Source organism: Nilaparvata lugens, chromosome 3 (genome assembly GCF_014356525.2).
Source record: "Nilaparvata lugens isolate BPH chromosome 3, ASM1435652v1, whole genome shotgun sequence".
NCBI classification, from domain to species: domain Eukaryota; kingdom Metazoa; phylum Arthropoda; class Insecta; order Hemiptera; family Delphacidae; genus Nilaparvata; species Nilaparvata lugens.
Window position 1 is genome coordinate 93183851 of NC_052506.1, and position 16616 is coordinate 93200466.

General features: G+C 36.7%; 2 protein-coding genes across 5 annotated transcripts in view; one reads left to right on the forward strand and one right to left on the reverse strand.

The window, feature by feature from the left end:
* The window catches only part of LOC111055537, a 257536-nt gene that overhangs the window by 74474 nt on the left and 166446 nt on the right, over window positions 1–16616 (reverse strand). The gene's annotated exons all lie outside the window — the stretch shown is intronic.
* LOC120350647 lies at window positions 4283–8348 on the forward strand. The gene is made up of 3 exons (XM_039425081.1): window positions 4283–4319; window positions 4754–4852; window positions 5876–8348. The coding sequence occupies exon 3, from the start codon at window positions 7182–7184 to the stop codon at window positions 8346–8348; it is 1167 nt and encodes a 388-aa protein (XP_039281015.1). The 5' UTR covers window positions 4283–4319; window positions 4754–4852; window positions 5876–7181.

Sequence of the window (16616 nt, forward strand, 5' to 3'; positions counted from 1 at the left end):
GTGTAGTGAAACAAAGGTTCATTCGAGAATGTCAATAAAAAGTGGGGATTCAAAATTATTATGAAATGGGTTATATGGGTTACTATCGACGAAATTTGGGTTCAACGGGTTTTTTTCTTTTTTCTTGAGTAATTTCATGTTGAAATTGATTGGTTATTTTATGACTGATCTTGTTTGGTTTTGTGACGTATTGCTATCTAAACGGGGATAGTAATGCGCCCCCGAATCAGATGAAGAATGTCAACAAAGTAACATGATATTGTTGTTTCTGTTGTTCGATTTTAGCTGCCAATGTTTATTGAAACTGTTTGTATTTTTCAATTATTTCAAATTGTAGTGATTTTCTATAGTATAAACCTATTAAATCAGGCATGGCAAGATTAATTGAAGTTTTCTTGACTCTAGCCCGTTCACCTGCATGAATTAGGTATAGACTCAGGTATTTTCTAGATGTGTCAGCCTAATTATAAATTCTAAATTTTAATCAAAATTATCTTCTCTGGCACAATACTACTACTGGATATTGAGGTGCAAAGTACTTTCTTACTTTTATTGATGACTTCAGTAAGCTAGGTAGGGTGTATACAATTAAGTCTAAGAGTGAAGTGTATAATTGTTTTGTAAGCTATATAAATGAAATTGAAAACCTTACTGGTAAGAAAATTAAGAAACTAACCCTAGTGGAAGAGATCCATAGAAATCGATAGAAAAACTCTATTGATATCAATATATGCTCATGGATATCAATACGTGCTCATGGATATCCATAGAAATCCATGGATACCAATAGAAATCACGGTAAATACAGTCAATGAACTTATATTGATATCACTACAAGTTTAGTGATATCAATAGAAGTTCATGAATACCAATAGAAATCACGGTAAATACAGTCAAAATGAACTTATATTGATATCACTGCAAGTTCAGTGATATCAATAGAAGCTCATGGATATCAATAGGAATCCATGGATATCAATAGAAATCCATGGATACCAATAGAAATCACGGTAAATACAGTCAATGAACTTATATTGATATCACTGCAAGTTTAGTGATATCAATAGGAGTTCATGGATATCAATACACATCACAGTAAATACAGTCAATGAATTTTTATTGATATCACTGTACGTTCAGTGATATCAATAGGTGCTCATGGATATCAATAGAAATAATGGTAAATACAGTCAACGAAAATCTATTGTTATCACTGAACTTTTAGTGATATCAATAAAAGTAAATGGGTACCATCAGAAGTAAATACAAACAAATAGACATCATGGTAAATACAGTCAATGAGCATCTATTGATTATATATTAAATCTTCATTGATATCAATAAGGACCCGTTTCTGAGCTATCAGGTTGATATTACTGTACCCATGTTAACACACAATGTGAAAATCACGTTTCTTCACATGAATGAAAAGTGAAAATGTTAAAAGTAAAAATCAAACATTCCTTCAACTCTCAATTTGGGCTTTCTGACCAACAGTTTGAATGTAAAATCGAATTTCAACCCCTTCTATCTGTTGCAAAAATCGTTTACAACACACCGTTATCAAGATAAGAAAATTTTTATGCCTATTAAATTTTTGATGGGAAATTTTTCGAATTTTCCAAAAAAGTCTCACTTTAAGCTTTCTGTTAATTAATTCGGGTGCAGAAATGAATTTCCAGCACTTTCTGTCTCCTGCAAAAATCGTCTACAATGCACCGTTAACGATTTATAAACATTTTGCGGTAATTTTAAATTCAATTAAAAACTTAGTAATAATTTTGCATATTTTCAATTTTCTCGAAACAATGTATTTTTGATGACTCATTCGGGTGTATAAGTGAATTCCTAGTACATTTTGTCCTCTGCGAAAATCCTGTCAGACGTGCCGTTAACGTGCTACTGAAGTTTATTTTTTTTTTAAATTGTATTTTATCATTAAAAATTCTGAAAATAATCATGAACGTTTCTGTTCATATTTTCAATCTTATCCTAGAATTTCAAATGATTATATCCAGAATTGGGAAAGTTATACCACTTTTTAAAATTATATCACAGTTTATGGGGAAAATCGTGCAGTATCTGAACTATACACACTTGAACTTTGAATGATTCCAATTCAAATAATAACTACTTCTACTATTTATTGATTCCAACATTATTGAATCAGTGTCAAGCACAAATGTCCCTCCATAAAAATCATCAACATGCACCTGAAATATCAAATTTTTTAATAAGATTGTCAATATCATCAATTTTGAAATTCCCACCATCCATTCCCTTCAGGCACAGAGGAAAGAAACACTATATGTATGCTTATTCCGTGCTTCAGGGCTGTTACAGAGTAGCCCTTAATAACCGTCGCGCAGTTGTTAGACTGGCGCGGAAATCCCATTTAGCAGTTTCAGAATTGCTGTAAATCCTTTCGCAGCTGCAGGCTCGCGATTCAGGAATCCTGCACCTAAAACCCTATATACTGTGACATCACATTTCATAAGCGGGCTGGCATAGCTCAAATTGATAGTAGCGAGCAGCAATATCGATAAGATAAGATGCCAGCCTGCTATTACTTCGGTTCATGCAGCTTTATTATAATAAAGATTCATTCCAATACTGTGATATTTTAAATGTAATTGTATCAAGTTATAGTTTTAATTATTATTATATCCTCTCTCTCGGAAAGGTGTTCTTCAAATTATCCCTCTACCTCCATGTTCATTATTTAGTCCTCTTACATTGAGAGTTCTCCCTTTTGCAATTGAGGGTGCTTACCCCCCACCACCATAACTTTCGGGAAGTATTAGCCTACGGCGCTATCTGCTAGAGTAACGAGACTCTCTCCCGGCAACTGAGAAGGAACTCGGTCTGTGTTTTCGTCACTCTTCTCCTAGACTTCTCGGGACTCGCAATCGTTAAAGTGTGCGGATAATCGAAGTGAATAAACGGTTTAGTGAATACGCGTGTGAAAGAAGACTGGCGGACAGAAGACGAATGCTCTACCGAAGGATTGCTGTCCGGGGATGAATGCTTAAAAAAAATCGGTGAGTCCATTCCGATTTATCGAATTGAGGACCCTTAGGTCAATCCCAAATTCTCACAAAATGGCGACCCGCGAACATGGACTTTAGGAGGGGGCTCACTGTGAATAATATTATTCATGAAAAATAATCTAATGTTGAAAAAGCAATCAGTCTTTTTCTTAGTAAATTTTGCATTTAGAAATACCATCAGCATATTAATTTATTACTGATCCAGTATTGATCTAGATTAATTGAAGATCAAGTTACCTAAGATAGAACACACCATTCAAAAATTATTAAATTTATTAGAATGATTTATAGAGCACACCTTACCGAGAGAGAAGTTTATGCCTTTGGGATAAATGTGGTAGGCTATTTATGTAGTAGTCATATGTAATTTGAACAAGAAATGATTGAATTCTAAGAAATAATTGTATTATGATATCATTTAGCACAACTCTACAATTAATAAATTATTAAGCTACCACAGGCCATGTTCTACAAAAGTCTGCAATAAATAAAGATTTTATAAACGTTCATAAATTTTAATAATCATATTGAATTGGAATTGAAATTTTAAGAAAGATTTTATTCACCTTTCATGAATTTTATAGTTCTGTGAAAAGACAGGAATGATCATCACAGGCTTTACATGCAAAGGCATGCAATATGATGACGATAAGTGAAGGTGATTTAAAGGATTTATGTAGGGCATACTGAACTCAATTGCGATAAGCCTACTATAAAGTAATAATTATTAGGAACAAACATCATATAAATTATTATTGTTTTTATTGATTTGAGTTATATGGAGAATTTTTTTTTAGAGAAGTTGATAAATAATTCACTTCAATATTATAAAACCGTTACTGAATAAATTATCTTGATACCTAACTATTTATTTCATGTTGCCCTATATTGCAGGCTAAAGTAGGCTAATATTAAACTTATTAAGGCTCATGTTATTGATATATAGTGACAATACATATAATCAGTAGGCTAGTGATAGTAATTTTTCATTGACCATGATATAATATTATACTGATTACCTTTATAATAAATCACTACATGACTTGTGTGCACACCACAATCCTCTCATTGTATCGTAGACTAGTGTTAGGTTATGTTGTTCCCGCCACATTTTGTGTTTTTATCGCCTATATTTAAGAAAGTGAGGTTAGAGACATTCACTGTGGTCTGTTCACAGTATTTAATTGTGGAAATGAGTGCCAATGAGAGGAAGTTCTATGAATCAAGAGGACAGAAGATATAAAGATCAAATAAATGACAATAATCAAGGTGAGTCACAGATTTTTCATACTACAGTAGTACCATAGCTAACTGATTGGTTTTACTTGTTTCAAGAAACTCTGTTTGATATAACTTAGCCTAACTTATGGCTAGCATAGCCTATTACAAAGTGCTTGTTATGCAACATAATTATGTATTCATAACTTAGCCTAACTTATGGCTAGCATAGCCTATTATAAAGTGCTTGTTATGAAACATAATTATGTATTCATAAAATTACAAGAACATGAATACAATAGATGGCATCAAACACATCAATATTACTTTGTCAATTATATTTAAAATTCCTTGAACATTTTGAGCTGAAAGTGATCACAACACTGAAGGCTGCGATCTTCTAATGATAAAAATGAACTACCTACCTAAATTGTGAAGCTTAGAATTTAATGCAGTGTATAACAAGACATTTGTTTTTGTTGCAGATCAAAATGATAATGACTTCATAGAGCTTCAAACTGTTCATCCAGATGCTGTTCTATGTGCTTCACAGAATTTTCTACAGGATACTTTTGATGACAATAGTGAGTATGACCCTGATTTCATTCCAAATACAGTACTGATAATAATTCAAAAGTGAGTGGAGTTTGTCCAGATGCTGATCTATGTGTTGCTTATTGGGTGACTTGTTGGAGTAAGTGATAACGCGATGGTCTGATAAGCAAGAGGACTTGGGTTCGATCCTTGACCAGGGAGCAATTTTTGATCACAGCACAATCACATAGATACAGTCACCCCATCTTTCGGAGGAGACGTAAAGCCGTTGGTCCCGACTGCCTAAAAACCAGTCGTCATCTCTCATTATCATTCCTCCCATTACCCACGCATAGACCTAGGAGCCCACGTGCTTCACAGAATTTAGGAGCCCATGTGGGCATCACTCTCAGAAAAAAAAGGAAAGAATATGTGCTTCACAGAAGTTTCGACAGAATACTTTCAATGACAATAGTAAAGATGACCCTCATCTCATTCCAAATACTAATAATGATTCATAAGTGAGTGGAGTTTGTTCAGACGCTGTTCTATGTACTTCACAGAATTTTGTACAGACATAGTTATGTATTTATTCAATCACAAGAACATGAATACAATAGATGGCATCAATATTACTTGAAATGATATCAATCACTGTCAATGATATTTGAAATTCCTTAAAAATTTGAAGCTGAAAGTGAGTACAACTGAAGGCTGTGATCTTCTAATGATCATAATGAGCTACTTATTGAGTAGTTTTGAATGTGATATTGTGGTAGTTATCCATAATGAAAAGACACAATGTTGTCAAACCCCAGATTTATTGAAAATCGAGATACTGGTTTCGGTTGTTACACCATTATTAATCTCTGGTGAACTCCAGGGTAACTGGTATCTTTATTACCCATTATCAGAGATTGATAATGGTGTAACAACCGAAACCGGTATCTAGATTTTCAATAAATCTATGGTTTGACAACATCGTGTCTTTCCATTTATCATAATGTACTACCTATGTTTTGAAGCTTAGAGTTTAATACAGTGTATAAACAAGACATTTGTTTTTGTTGCAGATAATGACTTCATAGAGCTTCAAACCTTTCATCCAGATGCTGTTCTATGTGCTTCACAGAATTATCTACAAAATACTTTCGATGACAATAGTAAATATGGCTCTGATTTCATTCCAAATAGTGATAATTATTCAGAAGTGATTGGAGTTTATCCAAATTCTGTTATATGTGCTTCACCGGACTTTCTACAGGATACTTTCAATGACAATAGTAAAGATGGCCCTGATTTCATCCCAAATACTGATAATTATTCATATGTGAGGGGAGTTTGTTCAGATGCTGTTCTATGTGCTTCACCGGATTTTCTACAGGCTACTTTCAATGACAATAGTAGAGATGGCCCTGATTTCAATTCAAATAATAATAATGATTCAGAAGTGAATGGAGTTTGTTCAGATGCTGTTCTATGTGCTTCACAGAATTTTGTACAGGATACTTCGAGTGACAACAGTGATGATGACCCCGATTTCATTCCAAACACTGATGATGATTCAGAAGTGAGTGATGTTGATGAATTCATGAGAATGAATGATAAGGCGCAAGATCAAGATGCAGATCATCACCCCGATTTCATTCCAAATACTGATGATGATTCAGAAGTGAGTGATGTTGATGAATTCATGAGAATTAATGATAAGGCGCAAGATCAAGATGCAGATCATCAAGTTGCTATTGCTTCTACTGCTACCAGTGTTACAGAAAAAGTTAGTTCTAGGAAAAGGCTACGTAATGATGAGGAATGGTTGCGTAATAAAAAAAGGAAAATGATTAATTCTGGAAAAGAATACACTTCAAGGCTGGGGAAGATACATCATGCAAAGTGTTTGAAATTGGCTTGTAATCCAGAAAAATGTTTTTTCAAATGTACAAAGAATATTTCAACTCCAAATCGTGAAGATCTATTTTTGAAATTCTATGCACTAGAAGACAAGACCCTTCAAAGAGAGTACATTGCAAGATGCATCCAATCAGAAGAGAAAAAAACAGATAAAATTTACAAAAAAAGAAATCCAAACTGTGCATACTTCTTTGAAGTAGAAAACAAAAAAGTTAGAGTATGCAAATCTTTTTTCAAATCGACTCTGGATATTTCAAACTGCACAATATCAACAGTTCTGAAGAAAAAAGATAACTTGGGTTTCATAGAAGAAGAAAAAAGAGGAAAGCATAGAAACCATCCCAACAAAATAAAAATGCTGAAATACAAGGAGTCATTGATCACATAAATAGCTTCTCAAGAGTTGAGTCACACTACTGTCGTTCAGGTAGTAGAAGAGGGTATTTGGATGGATCATTGAATATTAGCATGATGTACAGACTCTACATTGAAAAATGTCGTGAAAATGGAGAGCAGTTTGTGAAGCAGCATTTTTATCAAGACATTTTAAATACAAAGTTCAATTTATCATTCTTCAGACCAAAAAAAGATCAATGTTCAATTTGTGAATCCTACAAAAATTCAAGTGAAGAAGAAAAAAATGTGAAATTAGCTTCACAAGAGAAGCATAGACAGGAATGCGAATGGGCTCATCAAGAAAAATCCAGGGACAAAACTGTTGCTTTGTCAAATGACAAAGATATTTTATTGTGCTCTTTTGACCTTCAGGCTGTAATGCCATTGCCTTATGCAAATGCATCAACGTTTTATTACAAGAGTAAATTGAATGTATACAATTTCACAGTTTATAATATCCCAGATAAAAAAGGATTCTGCTACATGTGGCATGAAGGTGAGGCAAAGAGAGGAGCATGTGAAATTGCCACATGTATTTATAATTTTCTGCAATATAATGGGGAAGGGAAGCATGATATATTCTACAGTGATAATTGTGCTGCTCAAAATAAAAACAAGTTCTTAGTATCTATGTACTTGTATGTTGTGGAAAATTTGAATGTCCAAAAAATTAGTCACAAGTTTTTGATTGTTGGGCACACAGAAAATGAAGGCGACTCCATGCACTCAACTATTGAAAAGGAGAGGAACCGTGTACTAAGGAGCAACCCAATTTATGTACCATCTGAATTGTACTCTATTGCAAAGACTGCCAAGAAAACGGGGAGTGCTTACATTGTTAGGGAGATGTCAACAGAAGATTTCATCGATTGGAAAAAAGTAAATGAATTGACCGGGAAAAATTTCAACATCAATGAAAAAAACCAACGTGTACAATGGAATGAGATTAAAATGTTGGAAGTGAGAAAAGAACAACCTTTGAAGCTCTTCTACAAGACATCCTATGAACAAAGTGAATATGAAGTAATTGATGTAGTTCGGAAATGTCGGGGAAGAAGAAAAGAAATAAGTTTACATCCCTTATACAACAGTCCTCCATCTATTCCAAGCAACAAAAAGAACGACCTGATCTCCTTATGCAAGGAGAATTTGATTCCAAAAAAGTACCATAACTTCTTCTCATCTCTAAAGAGCTGTGAAAATAATGATGCTGCTAATGAAACTGAGTGTAATTTCTGATTAATTACAACGACTGTATTGATTATTTCATTCCTTCGTAAAGATAATTTTATAAAATACTATTTTATAAATAAGAAAACTTCTCGTGTTTCATGTGGACGGAAAAATCTCTGGGCGTTGACTATTTTACTTACTTATGCCTACAATTAATACGCATTAACCGCGATTTCTGCCTATTTTCATCGTGCGCTCTAGCAATTAATAATTATAGTAATTAATTTACTCAACCTACAGTCATTGCATCTTCAGAAACAAGTTCGTTGTGCTCTTCACGTTTTGGCTTGTAAAGAAAAATATGGCAGACGGATCGAACCCCGATTTCAGCTCGGCCGAATACCAGTCACCCGGCGGCGAACACCCACGATCCAATAGTCTGACGTCCGAGGCGTTTTCGCAGGATGTACTGCATCACATGTCATCCACACAATTGAATGCGACAGATACAATGCAGGAAAAAATGTCGCCCACCAGAGTGACGACCGAAACTCCACAGGGGGACGTCATGCAGCAGGTCGCGCCAGCTCAGCCCAGCAGTGCAGCTGATGGAAACCCGCCTCTCCTAGACAAAACTAACGAACTAAGAAAGCAACTCTACCGCACACTACCACCACCGGAGATGGCAGATAGCATGTTAAATTTTATCAAAGAAATGGGCGAGGAGCAGAGAACTAATCAAAAAAATATGGAAAGGAATCTAATACAAGTAATACAAGAAGCTCATACAAACATGAATTCAAGACTGGATAGAATGCAGGAGAGTTTTAAATCGCAAATGCTCAACCATACGGAAGGTTTGAGGAAGGAGATGAAAAAAAATACAGAAATCAAAAAATACACAGACCAACAGACCGAATTGACTCGAGCAGAGATGGGAGCACAAATTTCCGAACAAACCACAAATTTACTGCTCTCACAAGCGCCGTAGAGGTTAGATTGAATACCACCTTGGCTGATCATAATTTAGGGATGGATTCAAAGCTTAAGGAAATAGAGCTAAAACAGATCGATACTACAAAAAAGGTCGATAGAATCGAAGAAGAAGTTCAGTTGTTGAAAAACAATAATTCGATCCTATCCTCCAGTTCAGAACTTAGCTCACAAGTAACAAGCGAAATCAAGAATAGCTTAGCCAGCATGGCTAGCGCGCCCAGAGATAATAACTTGAGTCAAATTTTGAACTCTGTCCCAAATTTTGATAATCCCTATGGTACCATTCTACCCCGTGATTTCACCAAACACCTATTGATGGTCAACGACATGTACAATGTTAATTGGAATATGTGGAAATTGAATCTAATAAGCCGATTGCAAGGCGAGCCTTTGATATTTTTCCAGAGCCGCTTAGAAGAATTTACGGATTTGAATCACTTTGTAAAAGCATTATTGGATACATTTTGGAGTCCTGATAGACAACGAGTACTACTAACACATATTATTACCTGCAAATTTCAAAGGAATGCTGGCTTATCTATGGTTGCTTTTTCAGCACACTTGAAGTATTTGAATTCAGCACTAGATCACCCTATACCACTGGATAGTCTTATTCAAGTGTTGGCTCAAAAATTGCCAAAAAGCGTTCAAACTGCCCTTAGTACCAGTGATTTTGAAAATTACAATAAATTTGAATCATGCCTCTATCGACTACAACTCATACATGATCAATTTGAGTCAAATGGAAGCAATACATCCTTCAACGACAGCTACGACCTAGGATGTAAACACTCACCTCAAAACGAAAATGTAGACCGAGGCCCGGCCAATAGTAGAAGCTATGGATACACAAAAACATTCAGTAATAGTGATGATAACAATTATCAACAGTTAAGTAGCAATGATCATTATGCTAATAGAAATGGGAATCGATTTAATAATAATAATTCAAATCGCATGTTTGGATACAACAGTGAGGTTAATGGTGGTAATCATTCTAGATCCACAAACACAAGCCGGCTGCCAATGCCTTCTGAGGATAGAAATCGTAGTTCACCACAGACCCGGAATCAGGGCAATAGGAGTCAGCCAAACTATGCCGAAAACTCTACTTCAACTCAGCAAAATAGAAATTGACAATAATTGAACATAACCGCCCTCACCAAAATAACAGATGGTTTCAAGACGAGGGTGGTTAATCAATATAACAAGTCTTCATCACAAAGAGTTATGGGATTGAATGAAAGAGTTGGCCAACCTGTCTTGTTTGAAAGTCAGACTACCACCAGTGGAAGAATTTAGTCGCCAACACTACCTAGCAGTGATTCAACTGTTTCCTCAACACCCGGGTCGATTCAAAATGTTGGAATGAAACTGCCAGTGACAGAGAAGAACAAAGAATCGAGATCAGAACTGCCTAGACTGTTCATGATATCCAGGCATGAGAATTCGGAGGATGATAACAGTGATGATCATTGTGAGAAACTATCTTCGAATGGCTATAAACAGGGAGTGTCACATGCAGAACCTCAAATCTCAAGTGTCAAACACAGAACCACGAATAATCAACAAATCTTGAAAACCATCTCTAATAAAGATGACGAAATGACTTCTGAGAAGGACAAAACAAAAAATGAAACTAATACAACAGAGGCTTGTGAAATCACCTTAAATTGTTGTACTATATTCAGAGACAATGTCATCCACACCTTATTGGAGGAAGAGAAAGATAGTAAGCAGGAAGATCACTACAATCAAAATGATAATTATGTCGATGTAGTTGTTTATGGGTTACATTGTCGTGGTTTGTTAGACACTGGAGCTCAATGTAGCATTATACAGAGTGACCTCTTCTCAAGGAGTGGCCGTAGTCGAGTGGATCAGATGCTGGCTTCATGATTCAGAGGCCCGGGTTCAAATCCCGGCCCGGGCAAGATATTTATCTCGGGCCACTCCCGTGTTTCGGATGGACACGTTAAGCCGTCGGTCCCGGCTGCCTAAAAAGCAGTCGTTAGGTCATGTCAGAGGCCCTGAAATTGATCAGTTGCGACCTGAAAACTCTGACACCAGACCTGAGCCAGCCAGGTCACTCGACATTATTATTATTATACCTCTTCTCAAGAATAGAGGATAAGCACAAGATAGCCATTTTGCTTCTCACCACCACCTTCATACGTGGAATCAACTATGGTCGCCGCACTCATATCACTATCCAATGCCTGTTGGACTTAGAAATCAGTGGCAAAACGTTTTCACATGCCTTCCTTGTACTACCTTCGAAATGCCCTTCACTCATCATTGGTGCAGACTTTCCAAAATACTTCCAGAGCATAATCAACCTAAGTGATTCAACAATATCACTACAGATTCTGGAGGGTCAATCAATCATAACTGTGAATGCATCTATATTACCAGGAGACTTTGTTGGACATATTAGCGGAGTCTATCGAGTCTACCATGATCCAGAGTTTGTTCCCCGTGAGTTTGGTCAGCATGATCTGGAAGAGAGGTTGAGTGACTATCATGCCTTCCTAAATTTGCAGTCAGACAGCGTGATAGATAACACTGATAAATATTTCGAAGAAATACTGGATGGAATTGAGTCACAGCCCTGGGATGAAAAGGAGATCCTGAGGATAGTGAGAATGTTGGAAGATAACCGGGAAGTATTTTCAGAACTACTAGGTCGCGCAGCACATTCCACCTGTCACTTGGAGGTTCAACCACATAACACATATTTTCACAAGTCCCACCCTATTCCATTTGCTCGCCGATTGGCTGCCGATAAAGAGATTCAGCAGATGGAAGATCTCGGAATAATTGAGTCATCATCAGCTCAATACAGCTTACCACTGCTTTGTGTTGGTAGGAAAGATGGAAGTGTGAGGCTTTGTCTGGATGCTAGAGCCCTGAATCTTATACTAAAGAATGACCGTGGAAGCCCAACACCTATTGATCAAGTTCTGCAGACCTTCCATGAGAAAAAGGTATACTCTACCATTGATCTGAGTAGCGGATACTGGCAGCTTGAAGTATCTAAAGCATCCAGGGATTATTTGTCATTTGTTCATAATGGCAGGAATCTAGGTTCCACCAGGCTTGCTTTTGGAGTTAGAAACGCAATGGCTTTATTTATCAAGTGTTTGCGTCAAGCTGTTGGAGAATACACCTCTGATTTTTGTACATTGTATGTGGACGATGGAATCATCTCTTCTGTTTCACGTATGGAACATTGCCATCATCTTGACCTCATATTTTGCCGACTCTGAAAATGTGGATTGAAACTTAGGCCTTCCAAATGCAGACTCTTCAGACAACAAGTGAAGTATCTAGGGCATATTGTTTCAGCTGATGGCATTAAGCAGGACCGAGACAAACTCAAAGCCATAGAAGACTTCCCCTCTCCCACTGGTAGAAGACAACTACAGAAGTTTCTTGGTTTTCTGCAATTCTATTGCAGATTTAGTCCACACCTATCCTCCTACACAGGACAATTGGGACATGTCTTATCCACAAATAAACCATGGAGATGGGGAGAAAAAGAAGAGAAGGTTTTCCAAGATATCAAAAAGAATTTCCTTGATGATGTTATGCTCAAGCATCCTGACCTTTCTAAGCCATTCTACATAAATGAGGATGCTTTACACCATGCAATAGGATCTGAAATCTTCCAGTTGGATGAGAATGGAGAGAAAGGTGTGGTGGCCTTCTTTAGTAAGACATTAAACCCTGCACAACGGCGATACTCTGTCACTGGAAAAGAACTCCTCAGCATCATCCAGGTATGTTTGAAATATAGAACCCTACTCCTAGGACACAAGATCTATGTGAACACCGACCACCGTGCACTCACATTCTTGAAGACTGCCAAGCTGAGCAACAACTGGATATCACACTGGTTTCATGCTCTCCAAGAATTTGACATCCAGATGACGCATCTCCCTGGCAAGCAAAACTGCACAGCAGACTTCCTGTCCCGTGAAGTAGATGCCACCCAAACTGAAGAACAGACATTTGCGTGCTATGCTGTGGACAATGCTACCCCAGTTCCATTTCCAGAGGGTATCAAACCAAAGGACCCCAGCCAGCTGTTAACGGTAAACAACGTGGTTGAGTCACAGAAAGGGGATGACTGGTTGAGAGTCATCAGGGAGCAGTCACTCTCCAACACTTCAGCCACACTTGACAAAGAGTATCTGAAACAGTATACATTATATCAGGATATACTTTTCCATCGATCCCGGCCTGATTCATATTGCTGGAGGATAGCTATCCCGGAGCAACTGATAGTGCCAACAATCAGAGAGATGCATGAGCGCTTAGGCCACTTTGGAGCTAAACGAATCTACAGAGCCCTAAAGGAGCTATGCACGTTCAAAGGAATGCATAGACACGTCAGTCGCATCACAACTGCTTGTGACATCTGACAATGCACCAAACATGATCACTTTCTGATAAGAGGCAAGATGCTACCAATCATACCGGACAAACCACTGGACCTACTATCTACAGATATGTATGGGCCACTACCTCAAGGATATGGGCAAAAAAGATTCGTTTTTGCTGTCAAGGATGTATTTTCAAAATATACCCGACTGTTTGCCATTGGAAAGATAACAGGAGAAAGGTTGGCACACTGTATCACTCAGCAGTGGATACCTCAAGTTGGTAGACCTCTTCGTATACTTTCTGACAATGCCACCTACTTCTGCAGCAAGAAGTGGCAAGACATCTTACATGGTGGAAACATTCGGCTTTCCTACACCTCCAGTTACAGTTCCAGCGGAAATCCTGTGGAGAGGAGTATGGCTGAAATATCAAGGTTCATGAGAGTATACTGCCAGGATGCACATCAACATTGGGTGAGATACCTACCTTTCCTTGAAATGTGTTTGAACTATTCTTACAATGAAACTACAGGGGCTACACCACATGAGGTCGTCTTTGGCACCAAGAGCACAAACTTTCTACGAGATCTAATTGAATTCCCAACTGGACATCAAGAGATGGTCATACCCATCATACAGCTTGTCAGGCAGAATCTGGAAAAGGCAGCAAGCCAACGGAAAAAGCAACATGACAAGCATGTCAGGACTTACCAGTACACAGTTGGACAAGAAGTATTGCTAAGATCCCACCGTACTTCTGATGCCCTTGGGAAAATTACCAAGAAGTTCTTCCAACTCTATATAGGACCCTACACTATCACCAAAGTATCCAGATGCAACACTGTCCATCTAAAGAATCCTCAGACAAATGAAGTGGTTGGATGGACAAATGTCCTTAACATCAAACCCTATTGGCATGAGACATAGTTGGATCAGTCTATTCCATCAGATCAAAAATTGAAGAAGGTATCATCCCACTTCAAGACTCATATCCTGGAGGAAATATCACATCATTAATGTTCATGTCACCCCTTCATTTCTTGTTATTGTTCACTAGGATAATCTCTATGCTTCAAGAATTGTCATTCTACAACCCACATGAAGCACACAGTAGTAGAGAAATAATTCAGTTGTATTCTGAAGTTCCTTGTTGTTTGTATTATGCTCATATTACCATTATTATTATTATTCAAATATTCAATTATCATATTATTATACTGTAAGCTTGTATGTAAATGTATCCCAAAGGCGAATTCATGTTATATTTTTGTGTCACCAACTTGAAAATTGTCAAGTTGAGTGTTGTGTCTCCTGCTGCCCATTTAAATGTATAATACGCTAATTAATTGTGATATATTTTTTGTGAACTTGAATATCATAATATTCACTATTCGAGAATATTTTTCTCAATTGAAGCAGAGCCTATTTAATGTACTCTATTCTTGATTTTTATGTTCTTTAAATGTTATGTGATGGTGCAGCAGGACAATGTGATAAATTTTGTGTTAAATGTAAGAATATTATGTCTCTTCATGTGCCAGTGCAGTTATCAGCACCCTGAGTGCACTCCACTGTTAGGAGTAGCCCTTCTGGTCTGCCAGACAAAATATTTGAAGCCATATTTCAAATTAAACTATACAGTTTTATGCATTGGATAACTGCACAAAACGTTGAACTAACATGCAATGCACATGGTTGCATGAATAAACAATGATACTCATTGATCTTATATTTATATAAACTGAAAATGTTATCAACACAGACAAAACAAAAACAAAATGAATAAATAAAACATTGAAGGAAATTACTTAAATGAACAAAGCATCAAGTAATAAAATCAAATAACAGAACAAAGCAAAAAAAAATAAAATAAAATAAAAATTAACCAAAGAAAAATGTCTGTGATATATTGTAAACTAACTCAGTATTATTATTGTCATTAGCATTAAGATTAGTATCATTGTTAAGATTATTATTATATCTGTTAGATGTTATTTAAATGTATATTATTTGTTATTATCAGCATGCCCCACTGTAAGGAGAATGAGAAAGTGAAACAATTGGAAGATACACACAGCCAATAAACAGAATCGGGTTGAAAGAGTGAACACACAGCCGGCCAATGAGATAATCAAATTAGAGAGATTAAACATGAGATAGAAATGAAAGAATGGAGCCCGACACAAAATGAACACATCCAAGAGAGAAAAATAATCAATTGAAAAGACAAGGTTGTCTATGGAATGAATAATAAACACAGATATAAAATTTGTAAATTTAATTTAAATTGAAATTGGAGAAATCAAAGACAAATTAAGTGAGTCAGGAATGTGACATAATGCTCTAATTGTATTCAGTCTGTAGGAATTGCTATTTGCAAACTTATGTGGCATCACAGATGTTGTCATGTTGGAGATATTGGAGTATGGCGGGCCAGCAAACATAGTATTGCATCTTCTTTGGTCCTCTGGGCCAGATTATTATTTGGGATTTTCTTTTCTTTTTTTTTTTAGTTGAGTGGGGCTTGTTGCCCACTTCACCAATAATTGTAATTGTTGTGGAGAGAATTCCACTTGTAAAGTCAAAGGGCTTGGACCCAGACTCATATCAATTTTGTACTGATGGTTGATTGTTTCCCATTGGGTACTACCATAATCCTAAAATATAACAGTGTAGTGCTGGAGATGCTTGGCTAGTCTTGCTGCACTTGACCCGATGTGAGGGCTGAAATGTGCTGTATGGGTGAGAAATTGGCAAGATCTTGAGATGCAACCTCTAGCAAATTTTAGGCTTTTATGTGACATCACATTCCATAAGCGGGCTGGCATAGCTCAAATTGAAAGTAGCGAGCAGCAATATCGATAAGATAAGATGCCAGCCTGCTATTACTTCGGTTCATGCAGCTTTAATATAATAAAGATTCATTCCAATACTGTGATATTTTAAATGT